The sequence below is a fragment of the Mytilus californianus genome, unplaced genomic scaffold (genome assembly GCF_021869535.1).
Source record: "Mytilus californianus isolate M0D057914Y unplaced genomic scaffold, xbMytCali1.0.p SCAF_1, whole genome shotgun sequence".
Classification (NCBI taxonomy): Eukaryota; Metazoa; Mollusca; class Bivalvia; order Mytilida; family Mytilidae; genus Mytilus; species Mytilus californianus.
The window spans coordinates 86,346,618-86,366,090 of NW_026262581.1; the positions used below are offsets into that span (position 1 = coordinate 86,346,618).

Consider the following 19,473-nt stretch of genomic DNA (forward strand, 5'->3'; position numbering starts at 1 on the left):
TCTATCAGCCTAGAAATTTTCAGACGAATCGAACAACTCATTGTTGGGTTGCTGCCACTAAATTGGTATTAAGGAAATTTTGCAGTTTTTTGTTATTATTTTGAATATTATTCTAGATAGATATAAACTGTAAACAGCAATAACGTTTAGCAAAGTAAGATCTACAAAAAAGTTTATATGACCAAAACTGTCAATTTACCCCTTAAAGAGTTATTGCCCTTTAAAGACAATTTTACACACTTTGTTCATCAAGTTTGCTAACATTTAAAAATCTTCTCTTCTGAAACTATTGTGCCTAATACTTCTTAACTTTGAATTAATGTTCCTTTAGGAATCTAGTTTGTGAATTGTATCCGAAATTTTGATCCATCAACAAACATGGCCACCATGGCTAAAAATAGAACATAGGGGTGAAATGCAGTTTTTGGCTTATATCTCAGAAACTAAAGCATTTAGAGCAAATCTGACACGGGTAAAAATGTTCAAAAGGTCAAGATCTATCAGCCCTGAAATTTTCAGACACACCGAACAACCCATTGTTGGGTTGCTGCCACTAAATTGGTTGTTTTAAAGAAATTTTGCAGTTTTTGGTTATTATCTTGAATATTATTGAAGATAAAGATAAACTGTAAACAGCAAAAATGTTCAGTAAAGTAAGATCTACAAAAAAGTTTTATATGATCAAAATTGTCAATTGACCCCTTAAGGAGTTATTGCCCTTTAAGGACAATTTTACACAAGTTGTTTTATGTTTTTTAACTTTAAAAATCTTCTAAAATGAATCTAGTATAAATTTTGTATTTCATTTCCTTGTACGTCAAGAAACATAGACACTATGGCTAAAATGGAACATATGGATAAAAAGCAAAATAATCATTGATGAAAGATTTAAGCAAAAAAAATAACAGGTGAGCGATTCAGGCTCTTGAGAGCCTCTTGTTTATTTTCAACTTTGCTTAAAGAACTTGACAAGCAAACAAAATGCCCACACAGTACAGCAGGATTAAGAAGTGTGGGCACTTACATTGACAATGGCTATATACATATTCTTATAATTTAATTTTGGACGTAACGTGTCTTCTGATTGGCTGACGTTGTTTTGTTTATCAGCTCATAGACATAATTTTGTCATGTGACCGTGACGTCATCAACGTTTTTTCATGGTTTACTCCGGTTTAAAATGGAATTTAGAATTAAATTATAAGAAATTACTGTAATATTTTTTCTGTCTATTTGAAATAACATAAAAAATGTGGTGCACACTTTATAATAACCCGCTATGCGGGTTATTCAGTGTGCACCACATTTTTGATTTTATTTCTTCATAGACAGAAAAAATATTACAGTCATTCCTTAAATACATTTCGTTATAAAAGTTTTCAAATTGGTTTAGATTCTCAAACAGAGAATAAAACATGGCAGAAAAAATTTGAACCTTTAAGAAATATCTGCTTTTTTTAGGAAATTTACACAAGTTGTACTTTGTTGTTATTTTTACAGATTGCAAGTGGAATGGGTTTCTTAGAGGCCAAGAAGTTTATTCACAGAGATTTAGCTGCTAGAAACATTTTGATTGGTGATAATAATGTAGCTAAAGTAGCTGATTTTGGATTGGCCAAGATCATTGAAGATGATGAATATAACCCAAAACATGGTACTATACCTTAGTTATAACATATATCCAGTCTTTGTCTTTATTCACCAGCATTATGCTCCAGACCAGTACTCATGTATCTTGGCTATTTATGCTAGTTGTTCAAAATTTTTAAGGCAAAGATTGTATATCATGTATGATTCAAAAGAACAAATTTGAATCCTATTGAAAAGGAAAAATTAAGAAAAAAAAAATTATGTAGAAGGTGTTCTGTATACTGTAAAGAAGCACATCATATAAGAATGACAAATTATGTGCAATTGTAATTGATTTAATGTCAGATTATTAAAATCTTTCTACATACATCAGTTGGAATACTTTATTTAATGAACCAATAAAATTCTTTAAAAAAAAGCATAAATTTTATTTTATTTTTTAATGTCTATAAGCTTTTGTTATAATTGTTTTGTATACATTATGTAATCAGGACCTTTAACTTTTCACAGGTTCCAAATTCCCAATAAAATGGACAGCACCAGAAGCAGCATTATATGGAAAGTTTACCATCAAATCAGATATATGGTCTTATGGTATTTTGCTGGTAGAACTTGTCACTCATGGACAAATACCATATCCTGGTAAATATAAGATCTCGTACAAATAAAGATATAATTTGTAAAATAATTTCGTATTGATTTATCATAAGGAAATATTAAAATAATTTAATAGAGTTCTGGTGAAAAAGAATTAAAGCGGTATATACATCTTATCTACCTGTCACCAAAAAACAAGTTGGACAGGAAGTTTTTATTTTTCATTTCACAGAAACAGGTAAAAGCTGTTAAAAATAAATTTGAATAGATTATACTCAATTTCATATTTATCTGTAGATTATTTACATTTGAATAGGTACTAATTACAAAAAAAACCTGTGGTTTTACATTTTTGCAAGCTATGACAAACTTCAAAAGAAGTCATTTCTGATGGGGGAAATTCATCTTTTCTTGCAGGGTCAAATTTGAACTGCAGCAAACAATTTAAAGAAACAGTCAAACTTTAAAAAAATTTGATCTTTATTTTCACAAAAATTTTATGTTTAATACTTTTTAATTACATTTTAATAATTATTTCTGTAAGAGACATGTTGGTATATTCATTCTGCAGAAAAGTCTACTAATTGGTAAAATTTCGTCTGTACTTGATGATAATCAAACAATCAGTCAATCAATTATAATTTTCTACTTTTTTTTTTTCTTTCATTAAGGTATGCAAAACCGAGAAGTATTAGAACAGATCGAGAGAGGATACAGACAATCGAAGCCAAACAAGTGTCCCGAGTCTATGTATGACATTATGAAGAAATGTTGGGACAAAGTTCCAGCTAACAGACCAACATTTGAATACTTGTTTAATTTCTTTGATGACTATTTTGTATCAGCAGAACCCAACTACAAAGAAACCGATGATTATTAGAGATGTTAACATTGTTTTTACTGTTTCAGTGAAATTGGAGAAAAAAGCCAGTTATTAACAGTATATAGAACATTCAAATAATGTGACTTATAAGTAGCATAACTGTTATCTGACATTTATTCTATACAAGTTTTATTAGTCCCACATCATAACTGAAAAGCTAAAAATAAAACTACTATGATACATTAGAATATTCTAAAGAGTTTGTTTTTGCAGTTTAATTCTGCATATTTCAGTAATATTCTATATCTTAAATATGTAAATAAATACTTTTGCAGTGCATCTTAAGTGCTATAGAACTGTGTCAAAGATACAATAGAAATTATTCAAGTATTCACATGATTTATTCCTGATGTGTTTAGAGTGGTCTTGAATGACTGCTTTCCATAGGATTATTGATGACTGAACAACAAATCTACCCATTTCCTCTATATATTTAAAATCTACTATTGAACACATTGTGTTTAATACTGGATATCCTGTTAAGATTATAAGAATTGCAGGTTCAATTCTGACAGCTAACAAATTATAACAAATCAAACAAAAACAGTTAAATTGATTTTTTTTTTAAATGATATATCTTAAATTCATTAAATTATGTTTGTATTTAAACTGTGATGTTTTTTTTTTATCTATGCAACGAATAAAGTATTTGCTTCTGGAAAGTAAAATGTTTAATTTTGACATGAATATTCATCTCATTAATCATCCCTTTATGTTTTATATCATGATTTTTTTTTAATGTTCCAATAACCACATTTTTTTTTATATTTTTCTACAAAATATGAATAAAAAAATAATTTGAATAATTTGATCTTGGACCAATTTATCAAACATTCCTGTATCTATTTAAAATTTTATTTACTGATAGGAGAGGGTGAAACTTCACAATACAAGAAGACCTCACTATCACATTAAGACCAGGAACATCAATAAAAGCTTTAGGTTTTGTTAAGTGTGTGTATGGATGTGGGATTTTACAAGTGGTTAAGGCAAAAACCAAATATTCTGAAATAAACAAATGTTTGAAAATTTGTACTATTCATTGATTAATTTGAACTACAAAATTCAATCTTTCTCAAGATTAACTTCAGTTTTCACACATGAATGTATATAAAACAGTTTGTAGATTATTACAAGATTTTTATTACATTTTCTATATATTTATATAAGAGATATAAAAGATTTATATATATACATATGTAAAGATTTTTACTTTGTACAAAAGAAAAGAACAAAAATATTTTTATTGAATTATTCATATTGTTATAACTGAGAATTATATTTCTATATACCATGCACATTTTCATTTTATATAGACATGAAGTTTTTTTTCAGTTTTTGATGTAAAACATTTGTATAAAATATATTTTGTATGAGATTTAAAATTTAGAATATCATACAATTATAAATTCACAAAATGTGCCTTGCCATTGTTGTTTAAATGTTCAGACTTATTGAAATGTAACCAGAATTCTCTCCAAAAGATAATTTTTATGAGAAGTATATTTTACTTCCTACAATTAGTGATTTATTATATTTCATAAAAAAACTATGATTGATTTTTAATCTTCTTTGTTCAATTCTAGAACTATCTAATTAACAGTAGTTATATCTAAGATTTTTGTCCTTTGATAATTAAGTTTTCATATTTTTTTTTTAACCATTCATTTTAATATTAAAACAGACTAACTTGAAAATAAAAAGTTGTTAGAATACACTTGATTCCAATCTTTATCTTTCCGTCAAAATGTTTGGTTTTAGGTGACGTTATTTGTGCGTTTGTTGGGCATAAAATCTACGTCAGTATGTTGAGCTAAGGGATGAATATTCTAATGGGGATAACTTCCTTATGACTGCTTCAATAACTGTTTTTAAATGATAAAATTAATATATTTCTTTAGGCAGGGTTGGATTATGTGCATAAGAATAAAGACAGGTGTTTGAAAAATGTCAAGCAGTCACAATTTCTTTATCAGTTCAAGGATGCAGGGATCCAGTTAGCCCATAAAATGTTTAAATGACGTGAGAAAGCAGCATATAGTAAAAGAGTATTTCTGGTAATGGCAATGATATGGATCAAACATATTGTATTGTCTTTTTAGTTTTACAATAATGTGGACAAAAAAATAGCCAAATATTTGAATAAACATCAAATGTGTTTTATAACATCTTCTTCAATTTGTCTTTTCATATGTGATTACAAACCAATCGCTACAAAATCTGATTCATTTTCATTCTGCACTTAAAACCATAATCAAATTGCTTTTAAAGAGATCATGATTATATGTAAATTATGCTAACTGCATGAGGTTTGACTTATGACTATGAAGTTGATGGTTTAATGAGGGTCCATCATAGATCTTAGACTAAAATTCAGTTTATAAAAGGTATAATCTTATTACATTGTAAGCTGAAAAGTATTGAAAATATGTAAATAATAATTATGAATTTATTGATTGTATATTCCATCCGTTTTTTTCATAATGAAATTCTTTTGTAGCTTTGTTTATAACAGGACCAATAAATGAATTAACTTTCAAAATTTTCCCTTACTTATTTCATTTGCATTAATCATAGTACATGAAGGGAATAAGATTGAAGTTACTTTCATCTTGCAACTGCAGAATTGTATTATCAATACGCAAATGATTGGGATGATTTTGAAAAACAATTTTTTTTATGTTTTGTTGAAAACTTTAAATTTACATGATGGAATTATTGGAAATTGTTTGCCACACATTTGACCAAAACTAACTTGTGATCTGAAGATGAGTTAAGATAATACAGCTAACTTTATTTCTGAAAATAGAAATTTATTCAGAAAAGATCAAGTTAGGTGACAAAATATGTTTACTGAGTGCAAGATATTACTATGGCACTTTTTTCTGCTCTTGATTTAATTTGGTGTCAAATCAGATATACATTTTCTGTAAAAAAAAGTACTATAATTATCGAAGGATTTTCTAGGATATTGTTTTAAACCCAAATTCCTTTATGGTTTTTGTGCTGATTGGAAATCTAAGATAGTAACCAATGTGTGATAAAATTACCAAAAAATGTAAAAATTAAGATAAAGACTATATCAGATTTAATCCATATTTAATGTTTCTTAATTATTTGTTTTGATAAAAACCAAGCTAAAAAGGGAAACTATGAAATCAGAAATCCTTAATTAAAGAAGTTTTTTATTTCAATGATGGTACCAACAAAATTAAATGATTGCATGGTATACTTTGTAAAGTTTAGCATCTGCCACATTTTATAGCAGTAAACTGTTATTTGAAGCATGTACTTATATAGGGTTTTGATAATTTAATGTATACATAATTATTTATATTGCCTGAAAAGGCATAGAATGACATTGACATTTTCTTTTTACAAATACAAGAGTATGATACAAAGAAAAACAATGCTTTTGCATACATATAGAAATGTCCAAACAAATAGAATTGGCAACTGAAAGTGGTAAAATGATTTTAAATCATAGCAGAGCATCTTTAAATGATCATTGTTTTCTAAAGGAATGTATGTTCCAACTTTGTTTATTACCTTTTGATGTAAGATTTTGTACATGATCAAAACTATAATTTGTTATTCATCTTCATTAACTGCTTGTTAACTTGATATACTACACTATATTGTCTATAATAAAGTATTATAATTTTCATATTTATTTGTAATCTTTGCCTGTAATAAAAAAAAATCACCATTGTTTGACCCTTTTGTTTATTAAGGAATAATTTATGACAGCTTTAATTTTCGTTAAAGATTTAATGTGGGTAGTTTTGTTGGAGAAAAGTAATCTTGAGCAGTATGGAAGGGATTGAAGCAAATGATGTTGATTTGTAAATATTCAGTGAAGAAAGCAGAATCTGTGAACTATATGCTTAATTTCTCATGTTGTAGAATGGTTTTGTTCTGTGTGAGATTCAGAAATGTGTGGTATTGTCCCACCCTTTGCCATGTAATGGCTATCATCCTTACAGTTATCTATAGATTTTGATCAAATTTATATCAGCAATATTTCCTTTGAGTTCAAAAACTATCATAAGGATCATAATTTTGTGTTGGTTGCAATTCTTGACTAAGAAAAACAGTGCCAATTGAAATTTTATTGGATTTATTCCTCTTGAAAACATAATAATGAAAAAGTTGACCTACTAGACTCTGTTGCAGTTTTTGGAGATATTTTATAAAACATGAATAAAATGGTGTTTTATATTTCCTAGAGTACATTCCAATATTGACATCAGACATCTTCAAACTTTCGTAAAGGAGGTTGACAACAACTTGAAATATTATTTATTACAATGTATACATAAATAAAGCTAGCCTAAGTGCATTTGTATTTACTCACCCAGAGTATGCATGAAAGATTTGCCCCTTGAAATAAAACAAACAGCAATTAATCAACCAATCAGACCACATAAATTTGACATATTTTCTCAAAGGATTTTTAGGTAGACTAGAAATAGTTGAAAAACATGATATTGATATTAACCAGCAGTGTTACAAAAGCTGAAACTACTTAAGTAGTCCAGACCTGCCAACTATCCCGATTTATGGGGGATATCCCCCATGAGAGGTGTTGGCCTGAATTTTGAAATTCTTAATTATATAAACTGTGACCTCAAAACAGGCATTCAAATGAGCTTAAAGGGTATTTAAGCACATATATACTCATTCAAACAATAAAGGAGTAGATTAAGAACACTTATGACAATATAAGAGCATCATTTGGTCCTCTTGCGCTTAAAATCCCCCATGGCGATTTTGAAAAGTTCGCAGGTACTTAGTACCTTTCAATGAATTGAATATACATTGTGTACTTACAAATTTTGTACTGCCAGTTTTCTCAATAGTAATTATTCTTAGGTATGCAGAAACAATATGTTTTGTTGATTGCGTTCACTTTTCAAAAATCTGTACAAAGTCCAAGTTTTGTCAGGTTTTGCCAATGATGAGACTTATGTAGAAGAAACATGTGTCTGACGTATAAGCCTGGTATCAGATGATATTTTAGGTACTAAAACAAAAGTGGAACAACGTTCATCCCAGCCAGGTTTAATACTTCAGTTTTGTTATTCGTCTGTCATCAACAGAACAAATTACAGGACTTTAACAATCAGATTTAAGGCTATTTTTCCCTTATCACACACTAACTTGAGTTTGCTTTGATCAAATTTACTTAAAACTGTATGCTATTGTTGGGATTGATAAAAGAAAGCTCCCTTTCAGTTATTGTTTTCAGACTTTTGATGTCATTTTCAAGGCAAATTATCACATCCTGCACACTAAATCCAGTTAACTTTAAATCAATTTATTTAAAAACATTACACTGCTGATCGATTGATGAAAGAAAATTCCATTTTGATTTTGATTATTTTCATTTGTTTTTCCAGAGTTATGGGACTTTAACAGTTATGGTACTTTAGCAGTAAGATTTTAAGCAAATTTTCACATGTTGTCAATGACTTAAGTATGCTTGGATATATGTACTTCAGAATTTAGACAGTTGTTGGTTTTGGTAATAGTAAAAGAACATCCATTTAGCTTTAGATGAACACATTTTTATACGACCGCAAAAAAATTTTTGTGGTCGTATATTGGTATGAAGTTGGCGTCGTCGTCGTCCGGCGTCGTCGTCGTCGTCGTCGTCTGGCGTCGTCCGGCGTCGTCCGAAGACACATTGGTTTTCGCACTCTAACTTTAGTTTAAGTGAATGGATCTCTATGAAATTTTACCACAAGGTTCAATACCACAAAAGGAAGGTTGGGATTGTTTTTGGGGGTTATGGTACCAACAGTAAAGGAATTAGGGGCCAAAAAGGGGCCAAAAATAAGCATTTTTGTAACTTCCAGACATAACTTGTGTGTTAGTGTATGGATCTCTCTGACATTGTACCACAAGGTTCCATATCACAAAAGGAATGCTGGGATTGATTTTGGGGGTAATTGCCTCAAAATTTTAGGAATTAGGGGCCAAAAAAGGGGCAAAAAACAAGCATTTTTCTAGTTTCATAACAATAACTTGTGTGTAAGTGTATGGATCTTTCTGAAATTGTACTACAAGGTTCCATATCACAAAGGGAAAGCTGGAATTGAGTTTGGGGGTAATTGCCGAAACATTTAGGAATTAAGGGCCAAAAAGGGGCCAAAAATAAGCATTTTTCTAGTTTCCAGACAATAACTTGTGTTCAAGTGTATGGATCTCTCTGAAATTGTACTGCGAGGTACCATACCACAAAGGGAAGGCTGGGATTGATGATGGGGGTAATTGCCTCAATATTTTAGGAATTAGGGGCCAAAAAGGGGCAAAAAACAAGCATTTTTCTAGTTTCAGGACAATAACTTGTGTGTAAGTGTATGGATCTTTCTGAAATTGTACTACAAGGTTCCATATCACAAAGGGAAAGCTGGGTTTGAGTTTGGGGGTAATTGCCCTAAACGTTTAGGAATTTGGGGCCAAAAAGGGGCCAAAAAACACATTTTTCTAGTTTCCAGACAATAACTTGTGTTCAAGTGTATGGATCTCTCTGAAATTGTACTGCAAGGTACCATTCCACAAAGGGAAGGCTGGGATTGAGTTTGGGGGTGATGAATCATAAGGGGGTTCAAAATATTTGTGGGGGGGGGATTTTTTTTTTTTTCATTTTTTTTTTCTTTTAAAATTTTCCATTCTAAGTTGGTTATTTCTGATTTATATTTAAAAGCAAATAATAATGATATGGTAGGAGATACACACCAAAAAGGATGTGTAAATTATTATATAATAAGTATTGTGCAATAGCAAGAAATTTTCAATTGCGCAGTATTGCACAATAGCAAGAAATCTTCAATTGCACAGTATTGCGCAATAGCAAGAAATCTTCAATTGCACAGTATTGCGCAATAGCAAGAAATATCCAATAGCACAATATTGCGCAATAGCAAGAAATTGTCAATTGTACAGTATTGCGCAATAGCAAGAAATATTTAATTGCACAGTATTGTGCAAAAGAAGATACTTCGTATAAATTGCTTATTTCTTGACCAATTTCAATGGGGTTTTATTCTTGAATTCTTGGGTTTCTTTAATATGCTGAATCTAACCGTGTATTTAGTTTTTGGATTTTGGGCCCCGTTTTTTTAATTGGTCCAAATTGAGGTCCAAAGGGTCCAAAATTAAACTTTGTTTGATTTCATCAAAAATTGAATTATTGGGGTTCTTTGATATGCGGAATCTAACCATGTATTTAGATTCTTAATTTTTGGTTCCGTTTTCAAATTGGTCTACATTAAGGTCCAAAGGGTCCAAAATTAAACTTAGTTTGATTTTACCAAAAATTGAATTCTTAGGGTTCTTTGATATGCTGAATCTAAACATGTATTTAGATTTTTGATTATGGGCCCAGTTTTCAAGTTGGTCCAAATCGGGGTCCAAAATTAAACTTTGTTTGATTTCAACAAAAATTGAATATATGGGGTTCTTTGATATGCTGAATCTAACCATGTATTTAGATTTTTGATTTTTGGGCCGCGTTTTCAACTTTGTCCACATTGAGGTCAAAAGGGTCCAAAATTAATCTTTGTTTGATTTCATCAAAAATTGAATTCTTGGGGTTCTTTGATATGCTGAATCTAACCATGTATTTAGATTTTGGATATTGGACCATAATAGGTGAATGTCCAATTTAAAATTTTTAAGTTCTTAGACCACATTCATTCTGTGTCAGAAACCTATGCTGTGTCAAATATTTAATCACAATCCAAATGCAAAGCTGTATCAAGCTTGAATGTTGTGTCCATACTTGCCCCAACTGTTCAGGATTCGACCTCTGCGGTCGTATCAAGCTGCGCCCTGCGGAGCATTTTATTTTCAACTCCAATCAAACCAAATTCTTTTTTTTGCTTATCAATCGAATTATTTTTTTTAATTCTCAGAAGTTTAAGGTGTGTTTATTCCTATGAAATCACTAGCAGTAAATAAAGCTGGTATATACTATAAATATGTTTAAAATATTTGACACAACTTTCACATAATTTTTGATGGTCAAAAAAATGGGTGGATATTAATGAGACAACCCTTCCCTTGTTTTAAATATCTTTAAAGCAAAAGGTTTGCAGGGGTGGGTCCAGGGTCTAAGGAAAAAAGTGTGTTGCTGTCCGAAATGTTAAAAAAAACGTAAGGAGGGATTTTTTAGATATATTTCATCAAAGGGGTTTACCAAAGAAATTCTTCTAAGATTGAAATAAAGCAAGACGGGTACGTATAAATATGGTCTAAAGCATTTCTTGTAATGTTTGGGATTTTTTCAAGCACCTCTTGGATTCAATTCGTAGAATACAAGACATAAGGATTACAATCAAGCGGCAGCGTAAACTATTTGTATAAAACTTTAATCTCAGAGGAAATAAAACATGGATGCTTTATTATATTATACCTGGTATGCTGATGTGATATATGTTAAGAAGTTTGCATCCATCATAATTCCATTGTCCTAGACCTCATTTTCATGGTTTATTGAATATATAGTTTTATTTGTCGTGTAAATTTCTGACTTATTGTGACTATTAGGATAATATTGTTGGTATTGGGAATCCTTGCAAGGCTACATGTCTGTCAGACAGGGTTCACCTGACCTCAACCTCATTTCATGGATGAGTGGTCGTATCTCAGATACTATAAGCAGTAGGTCAATTATATTTGGTGAATAAAATTATTGTAAGGTGTATTTAACTGTCTGGTAGGTTTCATCTGAACTTGACCATATTTCCAGGTTCACTGGTCAGTGTTGTTTTCATAGTAAGGTCTGCTTCTCGTGTACTTTAACAGGCGGAAACCCAGTTGAAAGAGAACAAAAGAATCGAAGCTCTTTGTTAGAGAAGGCGATAAATGCTTACTGTAATGTTTACTATAGTAACAAAATTTTTAAAAGTTAATAGAAACAAATAAAATGACAGTTTTCGGCTAAATTACGATGTATTTTTTCATAAAAACACAATTTGCATAAGTTTTCAATTTATCTATTACATAATTAAGCAGAACAATTAGATACCAAGTCGACGACATGGTTGTCTATTCAGTTGGATCTAAAAAATGCATAACCTCCGATTTTTTATTTTTTTTTACCACGGACGGAGAACATATCAATCTATTTGTTCCTTAATTTTCGTTTCTGCCCTTCCATTATGTAACTCAAGAAAAAATTCAAAAAATGGGTAACAATTGCATCGAAAAGATCAAATCGAGTGCACCTTTTTATGTTAGGGCGTGTTTGAGTTAAATATTTTGTCTTGAAAACGTATAAAGCAAGAGTATTTGATACATCATCTCGCTTCAGATTCTATTATTTTTATATATCAAGGCTACAGGTTGACTTTATAACATCGAAAGTTCACAGTACTAAAAAATTAAATATATGGGTCAAGTGAAATACCTTTCTAATGAATCACAAAAACAGAATAGGTGTGTTTGAATAGCAAATTTTTACTAAAAGTACTTGACGACTGACTTTTAAGTTGGATCTTAAAAATGCATATCTTCGAAAAAACTTCATTTTTTGTGTGTGATAATGAGGGTTTATAGTCTTCAACCACTGAAAATTTTTAGTCTGACCTTCCACGAAATATTTAATTAGAATTTTTTTAAATGTTTATGAATTTCCAAAAATTCCACCTGACAACCGATCCGACAATAGTTTTAAGTTGACTGAATGCAGACAAGTACATTAACTGATGCTCATTAGCTAGTAGATACATTTGTCTTTTAAAATACACCTGGCATATAAGGATCGTAATGGTGCTATGTGGATAAATTTATCGGTTTTCAAGAGCTAAATTGGAAGCGCGTCATCCCTACAATGGCTTCCATTTTTACGATTGTAAAAATGAACTGGCGTAATGGGGAGATAATTTTGACGAAGTAGAATCCTGACTGTTAAGCATTAGCCTAGGTCTACTATATTTTGTATATATGTAATGATTGTGTGGTGTACATGTCTGTCTGACAGGTTCGTCTGACCTTGACCTCATTTTCATTGTTCATTGGTCAACGTAAATTTTTCGTGATTATGTTCGTTTCTTATATACTTTAAGCAATATGTCAACTAAATTTGATGCATGGGATGATTGCAAGGTGCACATGTCCGGTAGACAGGGTTCATCTGACCTTGGCATCATGTTCATTGTTCATTGACCAACATTCTAATATCCTGATTTTGTACTTTTCTCAAATACTATAAGCAATAGGTCAACCATGTCTTCAGATCTCTTCATGTTGATCCTGATATGGTACGTAACTCGTTCGATAGAAATATATGATAATTACACCGCGTTTCCGTCATGTAGCGATTAATCCAAATACCTCCCGCACTAACAATATTTGCAAATGATTTGACTTGGTCTGTAGGAGATTCTATCTTGTTGAAAATTTCAGATGATATTGAGCTCCATTCCTTTATAGTATTCGGGATTACGTTGGGTTTGAGGGAGTCTATTTTGGTTGGGGGTCTGAGGAAATGGTACTTATGCATAGATTTGGTGATTCTTTTGGATATTTTCAAGTATTGGTATATGGGCTTGATTGTTTAGTCCTTTCGGCAAAAGTATTATAGCCTACTCTGTTTTCTTCTATCTTTTGATGATGGCTAATCGAAGGGATGCTTTCAACTTCGCCACTTGGAACTCTTGATTTAATAGCTTCTTTGTAAGCAGCAACCATCTAATATTAAGGGAATCATGATAGGCAATGCAAGCTTTTGAATATCGAATCAACTGGGAGATATATACTCCATATGAAGGCGCTGCTTGAATGTTGCTAATGGAAAGTTCAGCAATTGGACAGCTGAAATCATCTCTTTTGCTGTAAAGTTTTATTCTCAACCGACCTTCATTGTCAATTTCTAGATGTAAGTCAAGATATGAGGCTAACTTAATTGTATCTGTTGTATCCTTAATTCGAATTCGTTGGAATAGGTGCGTTCAACATAGTCACCAAACTTTGAATTATTCAGTGAGAGGACATTATATATATTGTTTAGCTAGCTATAAAACCAGTTTTAATCCACCATTTTCTACATACGGAAATGCCTGTACCAAGTCAGGAATATGACAGTTGTTTTCCATTCGTTTGATGTGTTTAAGCTTTTGATTTTGCCATTTGATAAGGGATTTTCCGTTTTGAATTTTCCTTGGAGTTCGGTTTTTTTGTTATTTTACTTTTTGCAGAACTTGAAGTTAAAGGATAATGCTAGCTTCTTTTCAATCTTTCTAAGAAGCTCCAGTATGAAGTCTGCCTCATATGAATAATAGAACAAGTAGGCAATAATAAGAACACAGTTAGTTGCCATGGGAACGCCGATTGTTAGTTGAAACACACGTCCTCCAAACATAACAAATATTTTGTCAATCAAGAAATCTAACAATTTGATAATGTCAATTTCAGAGAAATCTTTGTTATATATCCGAGTGATTTGTTTTGCAAAGTACGATTCATCCCTCCCTAAGACAAGATAATTTACGTTGGCCATTCTTTTTTATGAAACAAAGCAGGACCATTTCTTTCAATTTGTCTTTTGGTTTGAAACTATTGTAAGAGGAAAGAGACTTTGATTGTATGTACTCTAACAAACCTTTAGAATTTTTTGGTGTCCACATCTGATTCACACCGCCCCTGGCGTAGCTAGTTTCACACTAACGTTGAAGCCCGGCTTTGATTTGCTGATAAAATTGATGATTAAGTTGATGTCTTGTGTTTCGTGGATACTTATAGAAGAGGCAGCTATACAACGTTATTTGCAAGGACACTTATGAAATGTAGGTTGTCAATACACTGAAGGAATATCCAGTTCTTCATCTTTGGTTGAAATACCTATGGAAAACTGATCTATGATAATTCAGGATTTCTCCGTCGTATGGGAGGGGGCACTAGTATATGTTGAACATATGATGTGTTCTCGTAAATTATATGTAATACAGGTTACTAAAAGTAGCAATACTGGTCAATAATCACTGGGTATGGATCTATCGTTCTGTTTGAAGAGAGCTAGGGCAGATATTCGCCTGTTTCCATTTATCAGCGATTGTACCACAATTGATCTATCCAATTTGAAAGTAGTGAGCTATGATGTCTAATAGCTCTGTTTACATTTCCTTCAATATATATGGAAATGGATGGCGTCAGGACCTATTGCTTTGGATGCATATATACTTTATTTGTATTGTGGTCCTGTCATGTGATGTTGTCGTTTTGGTGTTGTGTTTGACGTTGCCATAAAAGCGGAAGGTTTGGCATGCCACAAAACCAGGTTCAACCCACCATTTTTTTCTTAAAATGTCCTGTACCAAGTCAGGAAAATGGCCATTGTTATATTATAGTTCGTTTCTGTGTGTGTTACATTTTAATGTTGTGTTTTGTTGTGTCGTTGTTCTCCTCTTATATTTGATGCGTTTCCCTCAGTTTTAGTTTGTAACCCGGATTTGTTTTTATCTCTATCGATTTATGAGTTTCGAACAGCGGTATACTATACTGTTGCCTTTATTTAAGCATCTACTCCTTTACTGGTTACATTTGATGTTCCTAATTTCGCTAGCTATTGGTCTCTATATATTACAGAGTCAAACTTTGTTTCTGTAAAAAATGCTTGTGAATTGTTTGTTTGAAGATTCAGCTTTAATACTGTTGGTTTCGGCAATGTTTCCATTTTTGGTTTGAAGTGGTGGAATTCCTTGTTTGTCTGCTTTCTGGCTATTAGTGTATCTCTAAAATTGTTAAGTGTCTTGTCTGGTATTGCCTATCAGGTTGTTTATATAGTTGTTATGATCTGATCCTACCTCTTTATTTATGGTGTTCCTGATGCTTTGTCATTTTGCTTTTAGCCTTGGACTCCTCGCTTTCTTGTAATTAGCATTGGTTCTGTTCTTTTCTTTTATCATTCGTTTTATGCTGATGTTAATCCAGGTTAATGACTGCTTTCCTCCAGCTGTTAAATGGTACATTCTTCTTTGTTGTAGTTAATGTTATAATTTTGTTTTATTAATATCTAACTGTCCTCCACTGATCGAATGTTTGGGTATCCGTTGAAGTAAAAATCTGTAGAAAAGTTTTTATGTCTTATTCTCTCAGGTTGGACTGGAAAAAACTATAACTATATGTATTCTGCCTTGTTAACTATGGCGCATGTGTTGTATATCCATAGCTTACATTTGTCGCATTCAATGGTTGGGTCTGAGTTCCAAAGAGAGGCGAAAGATACCAAAGGGACATTCAAACCGTCACAAGTCGAAAATAAACTGACAACGCCATGGCAAAAAAAAAGAAAAAGACCAAAAAGACAAACAACAGTACATAAAACACAACATAGAAAACTTAAGACTGAGCAACACGAACCCCACCAAAAACTTGGGGTGTTATTAGTGTGCATATACCACACGGAGCTGCAAAATGTGTACAGAAACATCTGTCTTCGCTATTTTACAGTTCGTTGATATTAATTGCTGTTAATAGATGCAATTCTTGTATGAATCCATGTGTCTCACACATGATAACTTTATCAGCTCTTCTCACTAGTTTCCTACAGATCCCCCAATTGTGTTTTTTGTACGATTTCTCCGGACAATATTGATAGTGCATGAAAGACTGTCTGGTAGTATATTTGTATTGCAATAGTAGGTGTGCACTGAATGATTGTAAGGTGTACTTGTTCGTCTGACAGGAACCACCGGACATTGACCTCACCAGGTTTCATTCTTTATTGGTCAATAAGATTCAGTTTTCGTGATTAAGTGAGTTTCTCAGATACTATTTCAGGATACTACAAACAATAGGTCTCTTGACCTCGTTGATAAATATTCCGTATCAACTTCACAAATAGTACATGATGATCTTGAAGTAAAGATTTTAGGTACTGACGTTATTTATCATCTTAATCACATGTTATAGTGTTCTTTCTATATGTCTTTGTATATTTTGAGTGTGTATATTTTATTTATAATGTCTGTTTTGTTCACGCATCGTTGTAAATATAACGAAATTTGATAAGACTGTCGTACAAGTGAGAGGTTTAGCGCTATAAAACCAGGTTCAATCCACCATTTTCTACATTTGAAAATGCCTGTACCAAGTCAGGAATATGACAGTTGTTGTCCATTCGTTTGATGTGTTTTGTCATTTGATTTTGCCATGTGATTAGGGACTTTCCGATTGAATTTTCATCGGAGTTCAGTATTTTTGTGATTTTACGTTTTGCATATATATAAAAAAAGACCTTTCATCCTTTTATTTTATAAAAATGAAATTATTTTATAAAGTACTAAAACTTAATGAAAGAGAAGCCATAGCAAGTGAATACAAAGTATCTTTACAAGAAAGAAAAGAAAAGTTATCGCACAAGTCAATAGTTATGTTTACAATTATATATAATTGCAATCGCCAATGGCAGTCAGCAGGGTTTAAGAACATCCGTTGTTCGACCTGTTAGTCAAATGCGTTTTGTTTAAATATACTTTTTCACTTTTTTGGTCTTTTGGAAAATGTTGTTTGTGCTGTATTTAGACCCCTCTAGTAGGAAATTTGTTTTGCATGCACACGTATAAAAATTGCGGTTTTTATCCAACGCAATCATAGGTTTGAACGTTGTTTTCAATTTAGATTTGTTAATATATAACAAATCTAAATTGAAAACAACGTTCAAACCTATATGATTGCGTTGGATAAAACCGCAATTTTTATACGTGTGCATGTAAAACAATTTCTTGGTAGAGGGGTCTAAATACAGCACAAACAACATTTTCCAAATATATATATATTGTATATTTCATATATATTTTATATATATATATATTGTCAGATACAATTTGTTTAAGTTCAAAATTCACTATTTTAATGGTTCATTGTTATGGTCAGTCAATATGTCTTAATAAACTGGAGAAACAAATAAAGGTTTAAAACAAAATAAAATAATGTATATTTTTTTTTTAAATTTGTGATAATTTAACAACAAAAAAAACCCCAGAAATACTTATTTTTTTTATTTTCATCATCTGGACAAAAGTCTTCTTTTAATATTCTTTCAATTATTTTTAACAAAATTTGATATTTTTTTAATTTCTTTCCCTTTTTCTTTAACCAATTTGCATGAAAGTTTGGCGAATTGTTTATTATCTATTGACGTAAGTTCCCTTACGATTTATATAAATTTTAGATTTTACATTTCCGAGTGATGTGGTTTATTCATTAAAAAGGGGGGGGTCCAGTTTTCGGACAATAACTCAAGAATGCTTTGAGCAGTTTTCATGAAACTTTGTTGACTGGTTTATATCTATTGAAATAACCTCCCTTCAGTTTTAATAATTTTCTGATATGACATTGAGAAGTTATGGAACTTTATTCATTGAAAAAGCGACAGGCGTATCATACACCTTACACTTTTAACCTGTAAAGGAAAATGAGTATTTAGATTTTTATGTAACTTTGTAATTTAATGAAAAAGAGAAGCCCGCAACCCGCAACCCGCAGCCCGCAAAATAGTGATACTGGTATATTTTAACCTTTACTGTTTAGTCAATACTTTTGGCGTGGCTATGTATTTAATTATTCATCCCGCCATTGTGTTATTGTGCTTTGGTCATTTTTGTATTCTTGTCTTTCATTTTTGCTTATGTACTTTGTATATATAGTTTCTATATGCCATTTTTTTCTTTGCTTAAATAGTTATTTGTTTTTATAGTGATTAAGATTATAACACATGCAATGTTGACTGCTGTACCCCAATTTTTGACATTTTTACCTATTATGTCTGTTTGTTATGATCACACATTGTTGTCAAAATAATAAAATGCTATATGACTGTCATACAAGTGAGAGGTTTGGCTAGCTATAAAGTCAGGTTTAATCCACCATTTTCTACATAAGGAAACGCCAGTACCAAGTCAGGAATATGACAGTTGTTTTCCATTCGTTTGATATATTTGAGCATTTGATTTTGCCTTTTGATAATTAATTAAGGGACTTTCCGTTTTGAATTTTCCTTGGAGCTCGGTATTTTTTTATTTTACTTTATATTAATTTAGATATATGTAATTGTTTTAAGGGGTCAGGTAGACAGGGTTCACCTGGCCCTGATCTCATTTTATGGTTCATTGGTCGTTGTTACGTTTTCGTAAGTCATGTCCGTTTCTCATATACTTTAAGCAATATGTCAATTATATTTTGTGTATGGAATGATTGTAAGGTGTATATACATGTCTGTCTGGTAGGGTTAATTCTACCTTATAAAAAGATGTATAAAGATGAGATAATTGCTTGTTCACACTGTATGCAGATTAAAAGAAAAACAAGTGATAATCTTATCCACTGGAATTGAATAAAAATAGGGGCGGGTCCTTCTTTTATAATGTTTGCACTAGCCCTAGAAAAAAACGTAT

At 31.3% G+C, this 19,473-nt stretch overlaps 1 protein-coding gene and 1 long non-coding RNA gene across 6 annotated transcripts in view; both read left to right on the forward strand.

Annotated features, from left to right (window-relative positions):
* Positions 1–6,784, forward strand: part of LOC127725437 (tyrosine-protein kinase SRK2-like) — a 60,261-nt gene extending 53,477 nt beyond the window's left edge. For all 5 annotated transcript variants that reach the window (XM_052232401.1, XM_052232423.1, XM_052232432.1 and 2 more), the window contains 3 exons: positions 1,501–1,654; positions 2,101–2,232; positions 2,859–6,784. In XM_052232401.1, the coding sequence (XP_052088361.1) occupies positions 1,501–1,654; positions 2,101–2,232; positions 2,859–3,067 (495 nt within the window). In that variant the 3' untranslated portion in view covers positions 3,068–6,784. The remainder of the gene's footprint in view (positions 1–1,500; positions 1,655–2,100; positions 2,233–2,858) is intronic.
* A 1,855-nt stretch (positions 6,785–8,639) lies between these two features.
* The window catches only part of LOC127725655 (uncharacterized), a 51,376-nt gene continuing 40,542 nt past the window's right edge, over positions 8,640–19,473 (forward strand). Inside the window, exon 1 of the long non-coding RNA XR_007993091.1 lies at positions 8,640–9,142. This is a non-coding gene — a long non-coding RNA (uncharacterized LOC127725655). The remainder of the gene's footprint in view (positions 9,143–19,473) is intronic.